The 27,333-nt window shown below is 41.8% G+C and overlaps 1 protein-coding gene across 1 annotated transcript in view; it reads left to right on the forward strand.

Moving 5' to 3' along the window:
• The window catches only part of LOC124605962 (methanethiol oxidase-like), a 129,842-nt gene that overhangs the window by 64,920 nt on the left and 37,589 nt on the right, over positions 1–27,333 (forward strand). Inside the window, exons 8-9 of the mRNA XM_047137925.1 lie at positions 2,801–2,946; positions 3,111–3,233. Of these exons, the coding sequence (XP_046993881.1) occupies positions 2,801–2,946; positions 3,111–3,233 (269 nt within the window). The remainder of the gene's footprint in view (positions 1–2,800; positions 2,947–3,110; positions 3,234–27,333) is intronic.

A 27,333-nucleotide genomic window follows, 5' to 3' on the forward strand; every position in this document is an offset into this window, starting at 1 on the left:
AGGTAGTCAGGATGTGATGCATTGTGCCATTGTGAATGGTCCATGCATGTCATGGAGAGGGTTAAATACAGGATCAGAGAACTGGGAGACAAGGCCAAAAGTGCCAGACTTACCTGTTTTTGTATTGATGAGTTGTGTTGCATCAGTGGCACATCTGCTTGGTGGTGATCCAGTGGGATGGGGCCGTCATGTGGGTGGGCGGCCACAAGCACCTTATGTTGCTCAAGAATATGTGCAAGATCTCACAAGAGATCTTGCACAGAAGAGAAGGAGAATCTCTGCTTGTTGGTGACTGTCAAGTTGTTGTTGCCGTGTCACTGCAATCATGTCAATGACTGCTGCGCATTCTTGGCTGATAGCTGAGCATTCGTTGTTAGTATTGTTAGCTGAACCAGTAGATTCTGAGAGAGAGTGCACTGGCAAATGTGATACTGGGAAAGAAATGCCCGATGATGAGGTGTTGGGTCACACGGTGTATGAGAGCTGTTTGTTCGCAGTCAGACTTGAGGTGGAAATATTAAATAAACTCCATGCCTAAAGCTGGTTCCTTTATGTCAATAGCGAGGAAAGTCTATGGGCAGTGAAGATTTTCACTGTACTGGAACTTGTGATCAACTGATCCATGTGCTGAGATCATGGAGTCAGTGATAGCTCAGAGTAGAAGCACTGATGAGTCAATAGACTTTGTGAACATGTCATGGGAACTGTGTTACAGATGGAACCATTGTCCATGAGGAACTATATGCCTGAATTGTGATGTAGTATATAAAGTTAGCCATGTGATAGTTTATCCATCGTTGAGGAGTCATGTCTAACTCAAAGTGCACAAAGGCAGCTTATTGTCCATGTGCAGCCCAATGTACCTGCTTTGGTCTGTTCTTGGCATTGGGTTGCGAGCAGGGGAGTTGACAGTTGAGTGGAGTGTCGCAGAACTGTGTGTGGCACCAGCACAGCTGTGTAGTAGTGACAACAGGATTGGGTGTCACAGTGTTGTGAGCTGCAGCAGTGATGTTGTGTGCAGCCGGCCATGATTCCCAAGATCATGGTGGTGATATCATTGTCAACTGTTCTCGGCTCCACCCATTTGGGGTGGCTAATAGTGTGTCATGGGTTACAGCATTCTGATGTGCTGTTGTGCCTTAATGTCTAATGTTAACACAGTACCAGTATTTTAGTACCATAGGTAATCTGTCCACTAGGGAAGTTTTATATCAGCTCAGCTTCCTGCAGAATAAGGGTGAATTGCATTTGCTGAGGAAACTTCATAGTCCAGAAAATCGAAAGCATATTGTCCAGCATGAGGTTTGTGTCTAGCATAGTTTGCAGTCAGCACTACAACTGTCATGGAGTTTTGTCTTGCCACTTTTCATCATATATGACCTGTCATAACTACTGTTCCAGGATACATGCTAGTCGTTTTAGTAAGGCCAATTTGCTGTGGTGTACCACTCATGGCATGAGGATGAGCATGTGCAGCGGGATGTCAGATGAATGTGACAAATTTAGGCACATTGTCCAGTACCCCCATTGATGCTAACACACATTCCGCCAACTCAAATCACAGGGCTGGTTGCTTGGTGCAGAATGGAACCAGTTTAGGTTGATGAGAAAGTCTTTGAAGGGTAGGCGTAGTATCTGGCAATGAAGGACTGTGAAACACATAAAGCAAAACAATTGCACTCGTGGCATGGGTGTAGAATATTTAATGATGTCGGGTAGATGCGAATCATCCCATACGTTGTTATGTTTTCAGCTGAAAGTCACAGTGTGGTTGATGCAGATTACATGCTCAGGTTGGAGTCAGTCAGAATGTTTGAAGATTGAGCACTAAGTCCAGGCTGTATCATGTTTGAAGCTGGATCCTGTGGAAATTCTAATAATAATATGTTGGATTATGGCAACCATTGTTATGGAGTGGCAGTTGCAATAGCTTGGGGCTGTATCATTTGCACATATGAACATGGTTCTGGTTTAATCACTGTTTGCCTATTAAACCAATCACTGCACTGACAGCATACATATTGAGGCAGGATCCATACAGTGTCCTCACAGAGCAGTTGACGTGTACAGTGTCGCAGAAGATTGCTGCATTGTTAGTGTGTAGTAAAACAAAGTGAGAGAATTGCTGACCAGTGCAGTTGTCATGTTAGTTGTGGGTCATCGGTGTGGCAGGTCTCCACTATGGGTACAGGAGGATGTACCAATAATTCAGTCAAAAAGGTTAAGAATGGATAAACATTTATTATAAGAGAACACATACAAGACATCTACACAATACGAAGGTCAAAACTGGACTGTCTTTGATCTCCAGCCCCATAGATATCCCACACCGGAGCTGCAGCTCTTTGGTCTCTGAAATCGACAGTGTTGTTGTTCCCACACCTACACCACTACCCTTGTGGACCATTCTACAGTCTACACACTTCATCTTAAGCATATGAATCTTTTCATTCATAATACATAAGTGAGGTGCACTCTGTCTTGGAAATTAATTGATTTGTTCTATTTTATTAATAAAGTACTGAATATTAAGGAGCATTATTTTAATTTTTTTGAGTTCAGTCGTTTAGCGAGCTGGTGTTCTGTGTGTAACAGTTTATACGCCTTACACCATTTAGCCACATATGCAAATGATTGCAGTGCCTTTTGTTGAGTAATGTGTCTTATTTATAAATGAATATTGGTTAACTTTTATTGTCCCACAACTGATATACTGTAAAACAATTCAGTAAATCCATAGTACTTGTATATGCAACATACATAAACAGAAATTTATTTAAATGTACTTTATTGAAATTAGGAACAGCCTGATCCACTGTGTGTAAGAGGAAAAAGGCTGTATGGTTCACCACAAATGCTGCAACTTAGTCTGGATGGAAAACGCTTGTACGTTACTTCCTCACTGCACAGTGCTTGGGATCAACAGTTCTACCCTGAGATGGTCAAGTATGTATAAATTCAGCTTTTTTATTATTCCTAAATCATCTCACATGTTTATTACTATATTTCAGATGGTTTACATGAATGTACTGTGAAGAGAAATGTACATAGTGTTACTGATGGAGTAGGAACAGTATTAACCTCTTTTACATTTCCCATTTCTTTTGTAGACATGGTTCATACATGCTGAAGCTGAATGTAAATACAGAGAAAGGGGGACTCACTCTGGATGAAGACTTTCTTGTGGAGTTCAGAGATGAGACAGGTGGTCCTGTTAGTGCACATGAGATTCGGTGAGTACTGTGCTCACAAAATTTCTGTGGAATGATGTTTATACATAATGAATACTGTTAGAAATATTCTGCTGCAGCTGATAAAGAATTTGAAAACTTTGTGATGAGCATACACACTTGAAAAAAGTTAGATCACAAATTAATACAAGGTATTTGCAAGAGACTTAGGCATACATTAACAATATGAGCAGCTGTTCAGATTTTGAGTTACTGTTCTTCAAAAGATGAGAATGTGGAAATTAGTATACATTGTTATCTGTGAATGTACAAAAGTGAACAAGGTATTATTCCACATTCCTAACTGTGATGAAATTTATGAAACTGAAGAAGTGACTTTTTATGAATCAAATATGCCTGTTCATTGCCGAGTACTTCCTTCTTTTACTAGTGATCTACACTCATCATAATTACATACTTCACTACTGAATAATTATTCTTTGATTTCTGATACCCTAAAAAGCATATATATTTGTGTAATAAATTGTGGAACTTTTTTCAATCTGTTTTAGCAGCAAAAATAAATTAAGAACTCACTGAAGATGAGACAGGTTTGATGAAACATGTTTGAGGTGAAAACTAATATAAGAAGAAACTTTTTCATGTCTGTTGCAAAAACATGTAGAACACAGTCCTATATTTTTTTCACCATATAAGTTTATACAGTAATTTCTTTTCATTTGAGACTAATGAAATGTGCAAAAGGTATTAGACTAAACCTTCTTATCTTATGAATTAATTTGTGGCACTTTCTGTCAATATTTGCTTGTGATACCCAGAGTATTGGGAGCATGGCTCAAGTTTGAATTATTGTTTACATTTGCTATCACATTTGTGGACTTCAGAGTAGCTGCTGTGGGAGTTTCTTTATATGATGAAGAGCTCTTCAACCTTGCTCAAGAGATGCTTAAAGCATTAACAGAAGATAAGTTCCAGATGTCTTACACCAATGTTTCTGCTCATATCAGCTACATCACAAACCAGCAAAGAACTTGGAAGTAAGAGTTTGGGAAAACTAGAAAATGTTCAAGAATGCAGTCTAACATTTTTGACGACTAAGAGTATGTGAAGTGTATGTGCAAACTTCCACTTCTCTTATATGAGTTGACTTACTCGATGTATACAGCCAATCTTCTTCTCTGGATAGCCGGCTTCTGGAATCTCTACAAACTTCTTTTCTGAAGAATGATGCTAGTCATGGAAACCTTTAAGACTCTCTTTCTCTTTGCAAAATAATGAGGTACTCGAAGAATACTTTTCAACAATTATCATATATCTGAACTTCCACAAAGAACAAAGTTCACACTTCTCACATAAACAGTTGACTTCTTGTAAGTCACCTGTGTCATTTTACATTAGAAACAATTAAGTTACATTTACAACAGAGTATGTACTCATTCATTATCTGTTGTAGTTTGCAGGAACTCTGGGCAACATGAAAGTATTCCTTTTGGCACTCACAAACTTACATAAAACGTAATAATACTTGCAGTGCACGGAATTCATACTTTCCAGAATCATTCCTATAAAATGTGTGACTTATGTCACAATACTGTTCCCTTCTGCTAGGATCAGTACCTATACCTTGCCTGTGGGTTGACCATATGAGTGCACTTCCTCTTCCCACTTTGGTAGGTATGCCCATTTATAAGAAATTCCTATTTTTTAGGCCACAGGTCGCCCTATCTCCATGTAGGTATGCCTGCCCTATATACGTAGTAAATGCCGGGTATGCCCCCCTTATCCTTTCTGAGTAGGCCTCATGGTTCATTACACCAGTACATGTTCATGTGTATACTATAACTGTCTGGTTAAGCTACAAATCTACTCTACATTTTGCATATTCTCTAGTACATCATCAACTCCCTAGTGTCCTCTACTCACCAACTTCCATACTCTCACTGGATAGTACTGTTACCTAAAATTCAAGTCCTACTATCCTACAATTTGTCAGAATATTTATTAAACTGACCTTCTTTAATGATTATTACAATTAATTCCTCTCTGGCTTATGTTCTCTTTCATTACTCATGCCTCCTTCTTATGTATACTCGCTCGATGTGAAATCATCACTGTTTTATATATATGATGTAGAACTGTCATAGTTTTTATATACATATACATATGCGTACGTGTTTCCCTGTGTACACATATCTTTTTTTCCCCTACAACACCTGGCGGTTCTCACAGCAAGACAGGTTTCTAATCTGTAATTTTAATGTTTGCGTTTACATGTAATTTTGTGTGTTTGTGGGCATGTGTTCATGTATTCCGATTCTTTGGCCTTCTTATCTAAAGATAAGATGTAGGTTTCAGAAACCAGGGAAACTAGGAAGGACTTCTGCAATAGAAATATATGAATATGGAAAGAAGGAAAAAATAGATAGGTCCTCAAATGAGAAGTAAGAAAGGAAAAAAACAGTGCAAGACTTCTCATGCTGCCACTTAGTAGATTTTTTATCCATCCAATTACAGTGCATCAAATCAGATAGACAATAGCCAATATGTTCTTAAAATCCACAGCTGCCAAAAAATCAGATAGACAATAGCCAATATGTTCTTAAAATCCACAGCTGCCAAATGCATGAAGCTACTGAACCATATAATATCCTAAATTGAAACAACAGCTATTGTGTATTAAAGTATCAGATCAATAGGTTGTACAGTTTTGCTGTGTGAGCCAGAATAATATGATGAAAAACCTGAAGCACACCAGTGATTCAACAAGGCTATTATTTATGAATAAGCATAAATGACTTGCCTTGTCCCTATTCACATCCCCTGGCATCACTAAATTGTGTAATTCAGTGAGGTAAAATTGCTATTTCATTTTAAACGCCTGTGATAATCAGATGACTGTCATCACCAAAGACCCTATTTAAATAGAATTGTAGAACATAACCTACTTGTGCTGGACGCATAATTTAAAACTTACAGACTGAGGGATAATTAGTTGACACACAGACTGGGTGAAGTCTTGCGCGTTTGCTAACTTTAACTTACTTATGTATTGATTATACATTTTCAAACTTTTGTTATTTGCAATAAGTTGGAGCCTAGCTCAACTTGTGAATGATGGGCCACAGTCAGTACTAGGATATACCAGTGGAGACAAGCTTATATTTTGTGAAAGCCCATTCATTAATGTTAATATCTGGTGATATAAATCATTGACAGTGAATTTTATGTACCACATTCCTGTGTTTCATATAAATGTTGCTCAACTTCTGTATGAACTTACAGTTAGGCATAAATGACAGTACTTGAGCTCACAACAGCAGGCAGTAATTTGCCGAGCTTTTATATGTGCTCTCCCCGTCCCCCAGACATAAAACAACAAGGCCAAGTAACATTTTTATCAGGGGCATAAATTTTCAGTAAGAAAAATTTTGGAATTGTCTGCCATATTAAAATTTAACTCTACTCCCAAAGAAAATATAAACTATTTACATCTTCTGTTTTTGAGTCAAAACTTGAAACCATGGGTAAGGCCATTTCTATGGAGTGAAGCATGTTTACAACACACTAAATAAGATAAATAAAACATAATCTACAACAACACTCTTATTTTAATGAAACTGGCAAGTGGCAAGTGGCAGCACGAGAACACATATATAAAAAAGGTTTTAAATATGCATGCTTTCAGAGCCAGGAGCTCCTTCTTTTAGCAGAAGGGTTGAAGGGGAAGGAAATGATATGCTGTAACTTTTACACTTTTAATTGTACAGTTAAGTGGCTTATGTTGTTATACTCATCTGTGAGACTTGTCCTTTGATCTGTGCGGACTGAATTTAACATTAATGGTTGCTGAGATCATGTTTTTGGCAGACAACTATGGAATGCACACTTTGTGCAACCACAAGGAAGCTAGTACTAACCGTTGTCTACCTATTGTTTTGTGAGGGAGAATCCACTAGTAACTCAGTTCCTCACCATCTCTTGACATTTCACAGCTATTTGCTCTGTTCCTTGGCTCATCTGGTGTCACTCACCTTCTCAGATGGGCACATTGTTTTAATTGGATCACATTCAGCTTTGTATTTTATACCAACATTTCCTAGTACAGTGGTCATGCCCATTTCTGTAATGCTACAAAATGTCGTAATCATAATTATAAAAGAGATTTTAACATAAATGATTTGTAAACTGGGTTATGGATAAGATCAGTGTATGGTTTACAGAGAGTAGACCTTTGTTTACCCCTTAAACGGTCGCTCGGGGTGTTCAGAACACCCCGATCATCCTTATCGATGGATTATTACATAATGGATAGGAGTATAATGTCATGTCCTTTAGTACCTTTCTAGAATGGAATATGAAAGCTTTGAGTAACAATAGAATCTACAATGGAAGCGCAAGTTCCGAGAAAACATGCAACAATATGCCTTGGGGTGTTGTCGGCACCCCGTGCGTTTCTTTATGTTGCATTGCTGTGAGAAAGCACACAGTTGTGTTCCGTAGCAGATGCTTCTATTTTGTCACTCTGTGCAGTTATAACAGCTATCAACCATTACAAAATAGAACAAGAAAGAGTGCAGAAGCTTCTGGAAGAAGTCTTACATGAAACTTTTGAAGGAGGAGAAGAGGAAGAGGAGGAAACAGACAAAGTTCTCTCTCATCACAGTGAGACGGAAATGGAGGATGAAGACAACCTGGAAGTGGAACTGCAAGTAAGTAGAGCGGATAATGAAAGCAAGCATGATTTTTTTATTGGAAAGGGTAAGGTTACAAAATGGATGGAAAGTTGTCCTAGTCACAATGTAAGGACAGTTGTGAAAGCTATTGCAAAATCTGCGAAAACTGCTGTGGACTTTTTTCCGATATTTACTTGTGTAAATGACATAATAACTAGAATGATTGCATTGTGCACAAATATTTACATACAACATATTGCATCAAATTTCACAAGAGACCATGATGCCAAACCAACAAATGAGGAAGAAATCACATCTCTTCTGAGTCTGTTGATATTGGCTGGGCATTACAGGGCAGGACACCAAGATCTGGAAGAATTATGGGACACAAATGGTTTTGGAATTGCAGTATTTCATGCAACAATGAGTTTATGGCACTTTCGTTTCTTGTTGCGTTGTTTGAGATTCGATGATATTCAGACAGACCACAGCATAGAGAACTTGATTGCCTAGCTGCGTTTAGAGAAGCGTTTGAATTATTCATGTCAAACTGTTTCAGTAATTATACTGTGTCTGAATATAGACAGTGGATGAACAACTGGTTGCATTTAGAGGCAAATGCAGTTTCCAACAGTATATACCAAGCAAGCCTGCGAAATATAGTTTAAAAATTTTCACCTTATGTGGCGCAAGAACATGGTATACTTTGGGGATGGAAATCTATCTTGGGAAACAGCCAGAGAGTCCCTTTGCAATGTCAAACTCGTCTAAGGAGATAGTAAACAGTCTTGTATGGCCTATTGAAAGTACAGGACGCAGTGTGACACTAAACAACTGGTTTTGTTCCATACCACTGGCTGAAGAGGTCCTGAAAAAGAAACTTACAATAGAAGGAACTCTTAGAGAGAATAAGTGAGAGCTCCTTCCAGACTTTGTTTGTAAGAGAGGTCATGAACTTAGAAGCAGCCCTTTGGGATTCAGAAAGGATATCACCATAGTTTCATATGTGCTTTCTTTTTTTTTTTTGGTCATCAGTCTACTGACTGGTTTGATGCGGCCCACCACGAATTCCTTTCCTGTGCTAACCTCTTCCTCTCAGAGTAGCACTTGCAACCTACGTCCTCAATTATTTGCTTGACGTATTCCAATCTCTGTCTTCCTCTACAGTTTTTGCCCTCTACAGCTCCCTCTAGTACCATGGAAGTCATTCCCTCATGTCTTAGCAGATGTCCTATCATCCTGTCCCTTCTCCTTATCAGTGTTTTTCACATATTTCTTTCCTCTCCAATTCTGCGTAGAACCTCCTCATTACTTACCTTATCAGTCCACCTAATTTTCAACATTCGTCTATAGCACCACATCTCAAATGCTTCGATTCTCTTTTGTTCCAGTTTTCCCACAGTCCATGTTTCACTACCATACAATGCTGTACTCCAGACGTACATCCTCAGAAATTTCTTCCTCAAATTAAGGCCGGTATTTGATATTAGTAGACTTCTCTTGGACAGAAATGCCTTTTTTGCCATAGCGAGTCTGCCTTTGATGTCCTCCTTGCTCTGTCCGTCATTGATTATTTTACTGCCTAGGTAGCAGAATTCCTTAACTTCATTGACTTCGTGACCATCAATCCTGATGTTAAGTTTCTCGCTGTTCTCATTTCTACTACTTCTCATTACCTTCGTCTTTCTCCGATTTACTCTCAAACCATACTGTGTACTCATTACACTGTTCATTCCGTTCAGCAGATCATTTAATTCTGCTTCACTTTCACTCAGGATAGCAATGTCATCAGCGAATCATATCATTGATATCCTTTCACCTTGTATTTTAATTCCACTCCTGAACCTTTCTTTTATTTCCATCATTGCTTCCTCGATGTACAGATTGAAGAGTAGGGGCGAAAGGCTACAGCCTTGTCTTACACCCTTCTTAATACGAGCACTTCATTCTTGGTCATCCACTCTTATTATTTCCTCTTGGTTGTTGTACATATTGTATATGACCCATCTCTCCCTATAGCTTACTCCTACTTTTTTCAGAATCACGAACAGCTTGCACCATTTTATATTGTCGAACGCTTTTTCCAGGTCGACAAATCCTATGAAAGTGTCTTCATTTTTCTTTAGCCTTGCTTCCATTATTAGCCGTAACGTCAGAATTGCCTCTCTCGTCCCTTTACTTTTCCTAAAGCCAAACTGATCATAACCTAGCGCATTCTCAATTTTCTTCTCCATTCTTCTGTATATTATTCTTGTAAGCAGCTTCGATGCATGAGCTGATAAGCTGATTGTGCGATAATTCTCGCACTTGTCAGCTCTTGCCGTCCTCGGAATTGTGTGGATGATGCTTTTCCAAAAGTCAGATGGTATGTCGCCAGACTCATATATTCTACACACCAACGTGAATAGTCATTTTGTTGCCACTTCCCCCAATGATTTTAGAAATTCTGATGGAATGTTATCTATCCCTTCTGCCTTATTTGACCGTAAGTCCTCCAAAACTCTTTTAAATTCCGATTCTAATACTGGATCCCCTATCTCTTCTAAATTGACTCCTGTTTCTTCTTCTATCACATCAGACACATCTTCACCCTCATAGAGGCTTTCAATGTATTCTTTCCACCTATCTGCTCTCTCCTCTGCATTTAACAGTGGAATTCCCGTTGCACTCTTAATGTTACCACCAATGCTTTTAATGTCACCAAAGGTTGTTTTGACTTTCCTGTATGCTGAGTCTGTCCTTCCGACAATCATATCTTTTTCGATGTCTTCACATTTTTCCTGCAGCCATTTCGTCTTAGCTTCCCTGCACTTCCTATTTATTCCATTCCTCAGCGACTTGTATTTCTGTATTCCTGATTTTCCCGGAACGTGTTTGTACTTCCTCCTTTCATCAATCAACTGAAGTATTTCTTCTGTTACCCATGATTTCTTCGCAGCTACCTTCTTTGTACCTATGTTTTCCTTCCCAACTTCTGTGATGGCCCTTTTTAGAGATGTCCATTCCTCTTCAACTGTACTGCCTACTGCACTATTCCTTATTGCTGTATCTATAGCGTTAGAGAACTTCAAACGTATCTCATCATTCCTTAGTACTTCCGTATCCCACTTCTTTGCATATTGATTCTTCCTGACTAATGTCTTGAACTTCAGCCTACTCTTCATCACTACTATATTGTGATCTGAGTCTATATCTGCTCCTGGGTACGCCTTACAATCCAGAATCTGATTTCGGAATCTCTGTCTGACCATGATGTAATCTAATTGAAATCTTCCCGTATCTCCCGGCCTTTTCCAAATATACCTCCTCCTCTTGTGATTCTTGAACAGGGTATTCGCTATTACTAGCTGAAACTTGTTACAGAACTCCATTAGTCTTTCTCCTCTTTCATTCCTTGTCCCAAGCCCATATTCTCCTGTAACCTTTTCTTCTACTCCTTCCCCTACAACTGCATTCCAGTCACCCATGACTATTAGATTTTCGTCCCCCTTTACATACTGCATTACCCTTTCAATATCCTCATACACTTTCTCTATCTGTTCATCTTCAGCTTGCGACGTCGGCATGTATACCTGAACTATCGTTGTCGGTGTTGGTCTGCTGTCATATGTGCTAAAGAATGGCAAAAACATTATTCTCCTTTCATCTTTGCATCATGATGGTGCCATTGACACTAATACTGTGGAGGAAAAGAAACCAGAAATTATAACAGTGTACAATAAGACCAAAACAGGTGTGGACACAATAGATGAAATGTGCACTACTTATTCAACCTCAAGAAAAACTAGACGCTGGCAACTTGCCCTATTTTTTTCCAAATGATTGACATTGCTTGCATTAACGCCTTCGTCATATACGCAAATAATAACAATGAGAGGATTTCCCAAAGAATTTTTTTATGTGGTGTCGGAAGGCCATTAGTAAATCCCATAGTGTGCAAGAGAGCAGCCACTCACTCCCTGCCTAAACAAATTGGACAGAAAGTTGCTAAAATGGTGGGAATTGAAGACAGCAACAATGCGCCAACTTCTTAACAAAGAATACTTAAGCCCAGGCACTGCACAGTTTTTCCTCGGAGTAAAGAGATAAAAGTTAAATCGCACTGTGCTCAATGTTTGAAAGTTGTGTGTAAAGCACATGAGAAATGTGTGTGAAAAGTGTTACGATAACGCACCCCTTGCAGCCAGTGATAATGACTGATTCCATAACATGTTTGTACGAGTTGACTGAACAAATGTTTAATTATATGTATAATGTCTTATACATGTAATACAGTTTGAAGAATAACAGAAATAAGTAATTAAACAAAATATCGTAAGAAAATGGAAATTATTGCTTATGTTTCAAATATCCCAATGTAATGCTAAAGTAACATTAAATAAAACGATAATGTACTTGGAGATAACATTCTAAATAGCCATTTGTGAAGTAAAAATATTCATATAAGTGATATGCTGTACAACAACTTTTATTTGGGCTGTTAGCAACACCCCGCACAACTATTAATGTTACGAAAAGCTGCACAACCGCATAAGGGTTAATTGGAACAAAACATAGTGCATACAGTTTCTGACCCAAAAAGTGTGTTATGATCACATGGGAATCGAATAAGAAAGGAAGTCAAGTATGAAGATGGACGAAGAGCTTTACTGAACCTATCACATTTAGGATCTTGTTGGAAGTGAATAGTGCTGTCATCCTCTAAGAATAACCTCCATTGTCATCGATTTTAAACAAACATTTTTAATTTTACTCTGTTGTCTGTGGCATCATCTTTTAGGGTAACTCTGTGCTTTTGAAAGGAATAGTCTCAACCCATATAAGGTAGGTCATAACAGTCTACATTGGCAACTTGTAAACTAGAGATTAGAGATGGAACAAGTACAAGTCTAATATTGAGGGCTGCATACATTAGGCAGCAAAGTGTACATCAATGTCATAGTGCCTTCCTTCCTTCTGTACCTCTGCGAGATGAGGAGTTTGAGATCAGTGGCACTTGGGTCGCTTCCTGCTTGTTGGCTCCTTCTGTCTTACTGAAGCGTGCTGGAGTGAGGCTCTTCAAAACTTAGATGCAGCAGAATGACCAATTGTTGGGGTCAGATAGTCTCTAGTGAAGACATGTTTTCTGAAGCTGTGGAGAGAGTGAGACAAAATTAAGTGATGCAGTGTATACAGCTGCAGAAGTGCTCCTTTAGAGGAAGAATTGTAACTGCAAAAATATCTATACTGTTGTCCACAATTTAGACATTTGATGCAAACAAGATGGTTGTGTTCTTGTTTATTGCACATGTATTGGGAGAAAAAATATGTGTTCTGTTAAACAAAACTGGGCACAGCACAGCAGCACTGTTATGTTCCTGCAGCCAAATAGTGTGCGGTTTGTGTATTCTTTTGGCCATGGCAACCTGTGTTTATGGGCTAATACTGAGTTGTTTAGCTTATTACTCATTTCTATAACTTTTTTGAGGATTGCTCTAAATTTATTCAAATAATTAATACCATTTAGGGAATATGCTTTATTCTTGTGTCCTGTTTTCTTGCACTGTTGTTGAAAGTGTACATCTGTCAATGTAACTGTCAAACAGTCTCTGTACAGAGATTAAATATTAATGTAAATTTACAGCAGTCTTCGAAACAGTTTTCTTTGATGATTTTTATTCAAATGTAAAATCCCCCAAAGTGACATAGATAATGCAGAGACAAATAATTTAAAACAAGACACATGAGGCTGCAAATGTCGGGAAGTAACCCAAAGGTGAATGACATCACCATGTGAAGTAACTTGCTACTTGTGTAGCAGTTGGGCTTGTCAGTCTTACCCTCATGGGTAGGGACTAGTTCTAGACATTGCTTTGCTCGGTTGCTCTGTTTTCTTTCTTGCATTATCTGGGTGATACAATAGTGCCCACTACAGTGTTAATACAAGACTGTAAAGAATCAGCTTACATTAAACAAGCTTGCAGACGTATATCTCTTTTATGGTGTGCTTACAGTGATACGGATTTATACTGAACGTTTCCCACAGTGTGTGTACCTTCTCACACATAATTTGGTACTGTGTATCATCAAATGTTGTATGAAATAGGAGTCCTGCACATAAGTAAATGTTGAAGGCAAAAACTGTATTGAGGGAAGGCAACACAATGGTCAGACATGCCGTGTTCTGAAATCAAGATTAATTATCAGGTAAGACCTAACATATATAATTATATCTACTGTGTTGTTATTTGTTGGCAATACTGTATCACACTGGATAATGCAAGAAAGAAATGAGAGTAGCCTAGTGGAGTAATGAACAGTACTGCCCCAACTGACAAGGGTAGGGGCGACAAGCCCAACCACTGCACATGCGGTGAGTTACTTCAACTGGTGATATCACATGTTCAACATTTGTCATCCACTTTTGGGGTATTCCCTGACATTTATGGTCCCACATGTGTTATGTTAAATCACTTGTCTCGCCATCATCTATGTCACTTCATGGGTTTGTAAACAGTAACAAGAATCCCCCTGTATATACAAATAATGGACTTTGCAGTTTTCTGTGTCAACCTACAATATTAATTGGAGTCTATTAGCAGCCACACTAGGGGAATATCATCCTGTGCATAGGCTACTGTTAACACCAAAACACAAACTGCTGTGTTTGGAATGGTGCCTTGATTGGGAAGCAATAATCACTAATAAATGGCACTGCAATATATTCAGCAATGAATTGTGCTTCTGTGCTACCCCTGATGGCCATTGCTGATGAGTAGGTTGGCCACCTGGGCAGAAGTCCCAGTCTTCCAGTGTTTTGGAGCGGCGCAGTGGCATTACTCCTGGCATCATGATGTGCGACAATATCATGGTGCCATTCTTCAACAAGAAAATGCTTGTCCTTGTGTGGTGCATGTGTCTGTGAACTGTCTGGCGAATGAGATCTCCATATCTGTCCTTGATAGAACATGTGTAGGACTGGCTCGAATGTCAAATCCATCCAAGGGCCAATATCCAGGATGTTAAGGACAATGGTTGTGGGTCAGGTCGCCACTTTAGAGGGTACAATAGCTTTATGACATCCTCCCCAATTGAATCAATGCTTGAATCTAAGTCAGAGGGATGCAACATCATTCTGATAGCTGGACTCATATGACCAACTTCTTTTTAAATTTGTCCTGATATTGTAATCACAAAAATAACACGTCATTTCATTTCCTGCTCCCCTTTTGGGTGCTTAATTTTATCGGCAAGATGTGTACATTCACAATAGTTGTTCACTCGCAGAGTCGCTGTTATGGTATCAAGACAATACCGCAAATTTTCTTGTAGTTGTTTGGACAATGTCATAGGCAGCAGGAACTCTCACCTGGATGTCTCTGCCAATCTCGACAGCTGTATTGGACACAAAAGGCTATACATAACCCTAAAAGCAGATTTGAAGTAGGTCAGGTCAGATGAGTGAGTTGACACTGGTGGACAGGCTAGCGTCTTGCATGTGGTCTCCTTTAAGATGAACCATACTTTCTCAAAATTCTGTATGGTTCATCTTAAAGGAGACCACATACAAGACGCTAGCCTGACCTATTCTTGAGTACTGCTTGAGGGCTTGGGATCCGCACCAGATCAGATTAAAGGAAGACATCTTAGCAATTCAGAGGAGCGTGTTAGATTTGTTACTGGTAAGTTTGAACAACACGCAAGTATTACAAGGGTACTTCAGGAACTCAAATTGGAATCCCTGGAGGGAAGGTGGCGTTCTTTGCGAGAAACACTGTTGAGAACATTTAGAGAACCAGCATTTGAATCCGCCTGCTGGACTAGTCTACTGACACCAACATACGTTTCTCATAAGGGCCACGAAGATAAGATACGACAAATGAAGTTTTATGTGGAGGCATATACGAGGTGTGTGAGAAAAGTAATGAGGCTGGCGACTCTGCGAGCAATCTGGCGGTGGTGTGTTGTTCTACTTGTGTAGACCGGTGGGTTGATCCCTTCTAGATGCTGAGTCCGAGTTTCAGTTCCGTGAAATCATTGATTTTTGAGAGCACCTTCAATGAAGTTGTTTTTTTGTTGTGTGTTACGAAAGTGAAACAACAAAATTTAGAGCAACATTATGCCATCAGCTTTTGAATTAAACTCGTGGAAACCGCGAGTTTGACTTTTAAAAAGTTGATAAAGGCCTGTGGGGAACATTCATTATCAAAAGCACAAATTTTCCGCTGGCACAAATCATTTTTGGAAGGTAAAGAACACATTGAAGGTGAACCTCGCTCAGGGAGATCTTCAGCTTCAGAAACCGGCGGAAACGTTGGTCGTATGCGTGCTCTTGTGAGATCAAACCGACGTTTAACGATATGGATAATGGGTGACCTGTTTAGCACTTTCACCACACATCAAATTTTGACCGAAGTTTTGCACTTGCGAAGAGTCCGTGCCAAATTGGTGCCGAAAAACCTCACAACTAAGCAGAAGGGCAGTGGAAGAAACATTTGTGTTGATCTTATTGAGAGAACTGCCAATGACAACGAATGGTTCAGTTGTGCGATCAGGTGATGAACCATGGATTTTTGGGTACAATCGTGAGACAAAGCAGCAGAGTGAGGAGTGGCACACTGAGACAACTCCTCGACCGAAAAAAGCTCGAATGAGCAAATCAAATATCACAACAATACTGATTTGCTTTTTTGATAGCAGGGCTATCGTTCATGAGCAATTTGTTGTTGCAGGACAAATTTCAACCAAATGGCCTACAAAGATGCCCTTGGACGCCTCGGGAAAAGAGTAAATCGAGTGAGACTACAGACAGTGGGTGCTGCATCATGACAACCCCCATGAGACATGGCCACTTCCATCACGGAGTTTTTGACCTCAAAAACCATTCGTATTGTTCCACAGCCCCCATTTCACCTGATCTGGGTCCTTGTGAAGTTTTCTCTTCCAGAAACTGAAAAAGTCTTGAAAGCACGCCATTCAGGGAAACTGGAGAACATTCAAAAGAATGTGACGGACATGTTAAAGGCCCTACCAGTTAAAGCCTTTCAGCACTGGTACCAAGACTGGGAACGATTCTACCGGTGTACAGCTGCCGAAGGGAACTATTTGGAAAGGGACAATATTGTAGTTTGAAGAAATAAAAACTATGGTAGATAAAAAAAAATCAGTCTCATTATTTTTCTCACATACCTCGTAGACAGTCGGTTTCACTGGAACCATTTGTGAGTGAAGCAGGAAAGGAAATGACTAGTGGTGGTACAAGGTACCCTCCGCCTTGCACCGTACGGTGGCTTGCGGAGTATGTATATGGATGTAGATGAGTGTATCCACAAATAAATATACATTTCATCAAGATTGCTTATTGTAATGTACACCGTATATGCGTGTATCTAGCTAAGTGCAAGTACATTAATTGTTGTAGAGCTACAAGTGTTTGGTGGATCAATGACTCGAAGTACTACCAGATTTATGATCTGTCACCTTTCAGCTAGGGCGCCACCGTGCGTAGAAACGTGAGCTGTCGTGTTGTGTGAACAGAGTCGCTGTTTCATTGTCAGCGTAGTGCGCGCAGCAGTTTCATCTCACGACGTATGACGTCGAGGTTTCATTTCTTGCGCCTGTCATGTGCAGAGGAGGAGGAGGAGGGGGAGGAGGAGGAGAGGAGAAGCGAGAGATCTCCGCAATATTCGTAATGCGCCGCCAGGTGGCAAGCCGACTGCTGCCGCTATTGTCTGTGTGCCGCCGGAAGGCATGGCAAGTCGTCGCTCGCGGCTAAAGGGGAAGGAAGGATGGCAGAGAGCGAGGAGGTAGAAGGTGTGCATCACCCAGCAGCCTAGAGCACCAAACGGTTTGAATATATTCATCCTGCTCATCTTTCCAGTTCCGAGTAGGAGAGACAAGGGCCTTACATGTTCATATGTGACGAGAAACCATATTGTACTGTTGGATGGCCGTTTGAGACAAACCGAGACTGCACATTCGTATCTGCATAGCGACAGTTTGCCGCTATTGAGGAAAATTATGTGGTGTACGTCAACCTTCCGCACTCGAAGCTAGTGTAAACTGATTTAACGACTGGTCACGTGAACTCAAATGCTACTCAATAGGATTTTGTAATTGATATATATTGTAAAATTTGTGTATGTGTGTACGAGGTATGATCAAAAAATTTCGTAACATTCGTAATTTCGCGCCAATGATGTGCTGGAGCGACATGCGGTTGGCATCCCTGCACACGCCTGTGTCTAGAGTAACTGCCGTAAGTTCCATTGTTGTACGTCTGTTAGTTCAGTGCTGCGTTGAGTAGAAAGTTGTGTCGCACAGTTCGCGAATTTCGAGATGGCAGAGTTAAAAGAGCAACGCGTTTGCATTAAATTTTGCGTGAAATTCAAAAAAATCTGTACAGAGACACACCAAATGATACAGGAAGCCTACGGTGATGAGTGCTGAAGCCGTACTCGGTGTTACGAATGATTCACACGGTTTAAAAAATGCCGAACGGAAGTTAAAGATGATCTTCGTTCAGGACGTCCTTCGACGTTTACCGACGACGCTCATGTCAGGATTGTCAGTGAGACCAAGGTTCAGTTTTCACAATGGGTCGGGAAAGGTTCTCCAAGACGAAAACATCTCGTCAGCTCAGGTCAAATGTCAAAGCCATGCTGTTAGTTTTCTTTGACTTTGAAGTATTAGTTCATCATGAATTCGTGCGACGCCTGCGAGAAAATGTGAGAAGGAAACGGCCTGAATTGCGGCGAGACAATTCATGGCTCTTACATCACGGTAAAGCAACCGCACATTCATCCCTGTTGGTGCATGACTGTTGCACAAAAAAAGAAATCACTGTCCCGCCCCCCCCTCCCCCCCCCCCCCCCCCCCATCCTACATATTCTCGAGACCTAGCCCCTGCGGGCTTTTTTTATTTCCAAAGTTGAAAACCCCGTGGAAAGGACGAAGATTTGCAACGATAGACGAGATAAAAGAAAATTCACAGAAGGCGACTCGCGCGATCCAGCAAAGAGGAGTACCAAGACTGCTTCTGTAAGTGTAAACGGCGTTGGGAACGGTGTCTCAATCGTGGAGGAGAGTTATTTCATAGGAGACCATGCACAACGAGTAAAAGGCAAGCGTAGAAAAATTTTGTGGACGAAGTTCCGGAATTTTTTGAACAGACCTCGTTTGTGTGTGTGTGTGTGTGTGTGTGTGTGTGTGTGTGTGTATGCGTGTTCCTCATCTCCACCTAAATCACTCTGCCGAATTCAGTCAAACTTGGTACACATATACCTTACTGTCAGAAAACAAAGGTAAAAACCACCTACTATCAAAGGGGTGGGGGTGAAAAAAGAAGCGTGAATTCCCAGACTTTCTTCAACTAGCATTAGAGAACGCGAGCACTTAGCGACGTGCAGCAAACTTTACACATAATTTCAAATCTTTACGAAACTTTATCTCGCTGTCAACCCCTACAAAATGATGAAAGGAAAAGAAATTCATTGCATACTACTTTTCTGCAGTTCATGCAATAAAAGTAGTGGATGAGGCAAGGCGTTATAATTTATTACTTACTTAGTATTAACTGTATTCGCGACAGTTTGCAGACAGCATGCACATATGCATCTGAAATTACCTAGAAAATTATATTGTTGGACGACACATACTTCAGGAAATATAACGCCATGAACATGAAAGCACAAGGCCAGGCGCTAAGTGGTAGAACCTACGGGCGCGGACGCACAGCTAAAATAAATACCTGGGCAATGCAGGGTTTCTCTGCTAGTAATGAAATAAAATTTGAAAAATTCTGAAAAAGCAAACCCTGGACTAGACGAAAAGGGTTGCAATTTCTTGAGAGGTGCAAAAAGACGGCAACTGATCCTAAACTGTATTTCTAATAGAGGCCACAATACATAGGCATCCACGAGGAGGAGGAGAGAGGAGGTGTGGGGGCAAAATGGATCAGTTACCCCTCTCGGAAGTTCGGCTCAGGCTTCTTATTCATTACACAACTCACACACACTTCAATGTCAATGATTTTCAGTGACTACTGAACACCAAATTTAACACTGCTGAGACAGATGGGAGATACCGTGACTTTAGCAGCCTGTATATATCTTAGATTTTTTTTTTTTTGTTCTCACGCTGTTCACGACAAATTATGCCGATTCCCAGATGCGACGTCGATTTCGCGGCGCTGTTCTGTAATCAAATTGAATGCGATATTTGATAGAACAGTGCCGAAATAGTGTCCTCAGTGTTTTCTCTTTCACTTCCTCATATGGCCTTTATCATATTGCAGATCCCTGGCGCGCGAATTCCGACTCCAGTTGCCAGAGCAATATAAACTTGACAACAGAATACACGCCCATCATTCATCCCCCAATTCCTATAAGGACGCCTTCTTCCTTTGCTGCACAGCAGAATCACAGCAACAGCTGACTGTTTTCTTTAGATGCAGTTGTGCTCTACCAAAACTACTAAGTGGTAGGATTACCGATACTATTGATAGCGTTTACTAGAGAAGGAAGCATGAATAAACATTTAAGAGAGAAACTGGGAGTCGACGACTTGTCTTTGTTTTTTTGGTTATTTGTTTTGCATATTATTAGTATCGTATTCTATTCAGCGTTAATCCATTGTGTTTTACATCATTACATAATATAAATCGCTTTTTGTAAGTAAGAAAAATTCGTTGATTGCATAACTTCTGCGCTTTTATGTAAAAAAAGCAATTACTTTTGATGCAAGTACAATTTATCTCCACAAACATAAAAAATATACACTGAGGAGCCAAAACATTATGACCACCTGCTAAATAGTTTGTTGGGTCATCTTTCTAACGCAATATATCACCGACTCTACTATTATCGATTCTACAGTTCGTTGGTGGATTTGTCGAGCTATGTGGTATCGTGTCTACACACAGGTCTCGTAAATTGCGTACATAACGGGCCACTGATTTGCGTACGCGATGATAGCGACCGAGATGAGTTTCATAGGATTCACGTCAGGCGGATTTGGCCGCCGTGACATCTACGTGAGTTCACTAATATGCACCTGAAACCACTGTAGTACGCTCCTGGCTCCGAGACACGGACAATTATACCGCCAATAGATGACATCGCCGTCGGAGAGGACACCGAGTATGAAAGGATGCCGGTGGTTTGCAGCTGTCAGCGTATCTTGGATCACTACCACAGGTCCTGTGCACGAGTAGGAGATTGTCTCCCATACTGCTCCCACCAGCCTGCGTCCGAGGCGCGCTGCACGTTTCGAACAGTCGTTCGCCTGGAGGACGATGTTTGTGGAGATGACCATCGATCTGGTGCAGCAAAAACGTGATTCATCCGACGAGTCGACACGTTCCCAGTGTTACATGGTCCAATCTTGATGATCCCGAGCCCACTAAAATCGTAACTGACGATGTCACTGGACCAACAAGTGAGCACGCAAGGGTGGTTTGCTGCAGAGCCCCTTGTTGAACCAATGTGCGCTGAAGGTGAGCTCCGAAACACATGTGCGTCCACCGGAATTATGCTCCTTCGCCAGAGGTGCCATCTATTCTGCTTCACAGAGCAAATAACCCTATAAGCCTCCAAACCCCATGTCCTGTGGAGAGCCATGGACGTCTAACCGCTTAGCGCCTAGTGTAGTTGCCCTTCTACCCATTTCCGTAGACGCTCACGACAGTAGCACGTGAACATTCGACCAGCTTCGCCGTTTTCGAGATACTCGTTCCCAGGCTCTGCGTAATAACAATCTGTCCTTTGGCAAACTCGATTATCTCAGTGGATTTCTCCATTTTCAGCACATATCTTCGCTAGGGTAATTCTCCATCTGTCTCGGCTCAGCTTATACTCATTTCTTATTACGTCACGTGCCCGAAACGCCTCCAGGAGGTAGTGGTCATAATGTTTTTGCTAATCAGTTTATGTAATTATCGTTTTTATTTTGTGTTCGAGTGAATGTTCTTAATCATGATCAAAGGCAAAAATTTCCTGTTATTATTGATAAATGCGATAATTGTTTATGAATAACAGAAACATGTCTTATAAGTTCGACAAAGTATTGAAGCGATTTTTGTTATATTTTTGTTTTGCATTTTTTATTTTCCTTTTTGATAAGGAAATTGCGTTTTCTAGCGCTGTGTGGCACATCTGTACTGTTTTCTTCATTTTTACTACAATATTCTCCTGTTTCACGTTACAGATCAATAAATTTCGAATAAAACCTGAACTGAATATTGACAATTTCAATTTCGCAATAAATACTGTTTATTTTTAAGTAACGGACAGGAGAATAACTATGTAGAACAAAAATATTCCGTAGGTTACCCGGCCCTTTATATACCCTCACAAAGCTTCTAGACGGTTCATGGCTTCCGGTTTCTAGTGTAATATTGACCGCAAATGCAAGGACAGCGATCTTTGTGGGATAATGTCCGATACGTATGCAACGTACCTGACGTGCAGGCAAAGCTGGTACAACCTTAACTGACCGAAGCTCCCAGGAAAACTACCGTGATGTACACTTACTTCTAGTAGTCTAAGATACTCTACGGTAGTTTTAAAACTCTGTCTGTAGATGAAGAAGACCTTGATGGGTTGTTTGAACATGCATTCAAATTTGCAAACAGATCTAATGTAACGCTCTCTCAAGAACATAGCCATGCTATACTATAGGTATGTATATTTATACTTAATCTGCTGAGCGAAATACATCAGTCGAAAAAATATTATATCGTTTTCTGCGATAGAGCAGAAAAAAAAGATGTGAATTTTTAAGGTCGAAAAGGTGTCCTCTCCAGGAACTGGGACCTTCTCAAACTCTATGCGTGCAACACAGCGCCAATTGCAGTCATGGAGCTACGGATTCTGTAGTTCAGGTGGCCTGAATGCACATTAATGTAACTGAAGAGGCGAGGTCTGCCTTGGTTCAGTACTAGGATGTTAAAAAGTCAGTTCTATTGGCCAGCTGAGGGTGTTAAATGCTGGCATCGGCTTACGGTTTTTCTAACCAACCACAAAAAATATAGCTTTCAAAACATTTTCGTTCAACCTTAGTTACGCCAGTCAGAAAGCATCCTAGTAATGCAATAAAACCATTAAAGTGACTAGATGTGAAGTTACGTAGGCAAACCAAAAAAGGTCACGAAAATTGAGTAAGCTGTTTTTAAAATTTATTTGCTGATTCTCGAAATTGTCCAACATTAAAGCGACATTCTTTGTTAGGTATTCTTGTTAATATCCAAAAAAGAATTCTCAGCCGTTTTGAGTTTTCGTATTTCAGATTTTTACGTTCAAAAATGGCTCTGAGCACAATGGGACTTAACTGCTGAGGTCATCAGTCCCCCAGAACTTAGAACTACTTAAACCTAACTAACCTAAGGACATCACACACATCCATACCCGAGGCAGAATTCGAACCTGCGACCGCAGCGGTCGCGCGGTTCGAGACTGTAGCGCCCAGAACCGCTCGGCTACTCCGGCCGGCTTTTTACGTTCAGTCTCAGCTTGATATTATTGTGGAATTATTTTTTGTTAATATTTTCTACTTATATTTCATAACTCATTTGTTACCCTGGATGCAATCAAATTATGATATTAATATTGATTAAAAAAGGTAGTATTCATATTCATGTTAATACGGCGGACGTTCAATGAATAATCTAATGCATTTTTTTTGAGAAAGAAGGTTGTTTTTATTCAGGATTGCAATACACCATATTATTCCTCACTCCTTTGGCTACAAAACCTTATTTTTCAACATAATCTCCGTTCAATGCGACACCCTTACGCCACCTTCTGAGCGAGCCTGTATGCCCGCATGGAACTGGTCGATTCGGAGGCAAAGTCTTGCTGCATCGATAACCTACTCATCATCCGCGTACTGTTCCCCCTCCCCCCCCCCCCCCCCTCCCGGCGTGTTTCGTTCATTGGGCCACACTGAGATCCGGGCTGTAGGAATATGAGAAGACTCATCCAGTGAAGTCTTATGAGCTCCTCTCGGATGCGCAGACTTGTGTGAGGCCTTGCATTGTCATGAAGAAGTTAGTTTGTAACTTTGCGGCGACGAACACGCTGAAGGTGTTTCTTCAGTTTGCTGAGGGTAGCACAGTACAGTTCCAAATGGATCGTGCGCCACGATGGAGGACATCTAACAGAATAACCCTTCAGAGTCCCAGAACACCGTCGCCGTGGCTTTACTGGCCGAGGGCGTGGCTTTGAATGCCATTTTGTTTCCGGTTCGAAATGATGAAGTTTCGTCGCCTGTGACGATGTCCGACAAAAAATTGTGTCGTAACGCTTAAGCAGTTCCGCACGGATGGTCCTTTGTTGGTATTTATGGTCCTCTGTTGGGCGTCGACGAACCCGGTGGGGACACTCCATTGAGTACCCCAACTGGTGGACGAATGTATCAGAAGTAGCAACAGAGACATCCAGTTTTGCAACGAGGTGTTTGATTTTGATCCGTCGATCACCTCGAATGAGAGTGTCCTACAGGGCGGGAGCCAGAGCTGTGTGTGGCCCGCCGGCACTCGGGAGATCGCACAGGTTGCGATGATGACAGACGCCTCGCTCAACGACTCACCGTGCTTTAGTTCGCTGCCAAGTGTCTGTAGACATTCTGCAAGCGGCTTGAATATCTGCGATGCTCTGGTTTTCTGCCAAAAGAAACTCAATGACAGCCGGCCGGGGTGGCCGAGCGGTTCTAGGCGCTACAGTCTGGAACCGCGCGACCACGACGGTCGCAGGTTCGAATCCTGCCTCGGGCATGGATGTGTGCGATGTCCTTAGGTTAGTTAGGTTTAAGTAGTTCTAAGTTCTAGGGGACTGATGACCTCAGAAGTTAAGTCCGATAGTGCTCATAGACATTTTGAAACACAATGACAGTTCCCTGCTTGGAACCCACTTCCATTACAGAAAACCATTTTGAAGACTACGTATAGCGCCGCCATCTGTCAGAATTTCGTGAAACTCCACGAGCTGAAGCGGGAATATTCCACGATGCCCCACAACAAATTCTGCGTTTTTCCAGCCGAAACTGGCACAGAAAAAAATGAGTTGCCTTACGTATTGAACAACCCAAGCACCATGCATACTGTTTAGGTATCGAAACAATCTACCTTAAAAGTAGTTAGCCGATAATTACCAGTCGGTACCAATACAATGGTCCACCTCCGTAGCTCAGTGGTCAGTTTGTGTGGCTCCTATACAGGGGACCGAGGTTCGATTCCCGGTACTGCCAGGCATTTTTCGTTGGTGGGAGGACTGGAACGGGGTACACTCAGCCTCGTGATGCCAGCTGAGGGGCTGCTTGAGTGCCAAGTCGAAGCCCTCTGGGAGAGCGGTGTGCTGATCCCATGCACCTCCATACTACATCCAATGATGCCATTGTCGGTAGACGGCACGGCGGTCGGTCTCTTACAATTGGCCCGTAAGGGTCACAACGTGGAGTTTTGCTTGCTTGCAGTACAATTGGTTTTGCATAAGTCACGACAAAATTAGTGCTTGATGCACGACACGTTTACAAATCCCACAGAATAATTTGTACAAAAGTGGGCAATTTTAGGATGTTGGATAAGTTTCTGCGGACGCTCGTTCCAAAATGACTCAATAATAATTCGCTCTAGCGATCTTGGAGAAAAGAGGAGAAATGTTGTTTCATCTTCATAGCCATCAAACAATAGCCAATGAAAATAAACGTAATTGATCTATAATGGTGTTACAAATCTTTCTGTTACCTCTCTTTTCGGTGTGTCCATAGGACCCACTGTAAATCATAGTGTCGGTGCCTAAACCATCACGGAAGCAGTAACCCACGTCACATTTGAAAGAAAATTCATTATCTAATCAAAAGTATCCGACCACCCCTATGTAACGCGGAATTGACCATTAGATGACACGAGAGACGGACCTGCCGATATAAAAGGAGACAGGGAGTATTGTGTTGTCAGTAGAGAATCCATAACAGCAGAATAAGTCGGTCAGGGCAGCTCAGTGCCTTCGAATGTGCGCTACTCATTGGATGTCACCCGAGTACTACATACGTCACGGACGTTTCAATCCTTGTAATGCGGGCCAGGTCGACTATTGGTGATGTGGTTGTGAAGCGGAAACGCGAAGACAGGATAACAGCTACACCACGAACAGGCAGGGGTCATGTACTGACAGACAGCCACCCTCCAGCATTGCGGAGGGAAGCTGTAACGCATGAAATCAGCGGATGTCGTCATTCATGAATTCTAAAGAGCTACTATCAGTCTAGCTTGCTCATTGACTGCATATGGAGTGTTAGCAGCAGACACAGTGGCTGCGCCAAAGACTGAGACGGCGTGGAGTTTTACAATTATTTATTGAACTTTCTTTACAATTTCTCCCTTGTCGTCGCTGCCCAGCCTTGTGGACTCCTCCGCCTGGCTGCTGCTGTGTAGATTCTACGACAATGCCCGCGACGCACGCCGCTGATCGCACTCGGGAGGCTCTCGCCACCAGTGCTCTGCTGAAGCCAGGATGCCCTGTGGTTGAGATGAACACGCCGCCGCTCGGCGCCCAGAGTACGGGCACGCCCACGGAGCCGCGTTGCTGTGAGGTCAGCTGCCGACGCCTGCTGCACCGGCGGCTGGGAAGCCGTCAGTCGCGATGTCCACGAGGTCCCGTCACGGACGGACCACGCGCTGTGGGGCCGGGTTACCGTGAAGTCTGGGCGTCAGTCCCCGGCGGCGCCTGTGACCGAGACCGCGCTGTGGGCGGTCCTGCTGGACGTTCTCGCTGTAGCTAGTCAGCCATGGTGCCGACCAAACTCGGGCCGACCTCCAGAGCTGAAGTTGATATCTGCTGGCGAACGGATGACTTCTGCGAGCTGGAACAGACTTCTGGAATCGTCACCTACGAAGATTGAACATTCGGACACGGACCACGTCTGTCCTCAGATCCGAACTACTTCCTAATGGCTTCTGTCTGTTGCTGCCTGCACTCCACTATTTATATCCGGCAGGAGGACGTTTTTTACCCTCAGTGGTAGCTTTTTGTTATTACTGCCGCAGTATATTGCAGCGTAACTTAGCGTGCTGTCCCCAATTCCCCTTACTCAGCACTCTCCAGGTTTCGCTCGGCGCTAGGTCTGTGCGCGTCCTCGCGTCAGCCTGTCGGTAGACTCTCTGCTATCAGCAAGGCTATCTCTGCCGCGCCAACCCCTCGGTCGCCGGCTGCTTCTGTTTTGCCATTCTCCACTGCGTGAAGCACGCTTACTACATGTGGCCGCAACAGGAGTTAAAAATAATGGGGTACTATGGTGGAGCAACTCCTCGTAAGTAACACATTTCTGTTGCTAAGCGATGCTTGAGATGGTTTAAAGAGCGATGTCACTGGAAAGTGAATGGCTGGAAACGAATGATCCGGAGTGATGAATCCTACTGCACCCTGTGGCAATCAGGGTTTCAGAGAGTGTTATGTTTCATCATGTATGGTGCCAATAGTGAAGTAGGGAGGAGG

Source organism: Schistocerca americana, chromosome 3 (assembly GCF_021461395.2).
Source record: "Schistocerca americana isolate TAMUIC-IGC-003095 chromosome 3, iqSchAmer2.1, whole genome shotgun sequence".
NCBI classification, from domain to species: domain Eukaryota; kingdom Metazoa; phylum Arthropoda; class Insecta; order Orthoptera; family Acrididae; genus Schistocerca; species Schistocerca americana.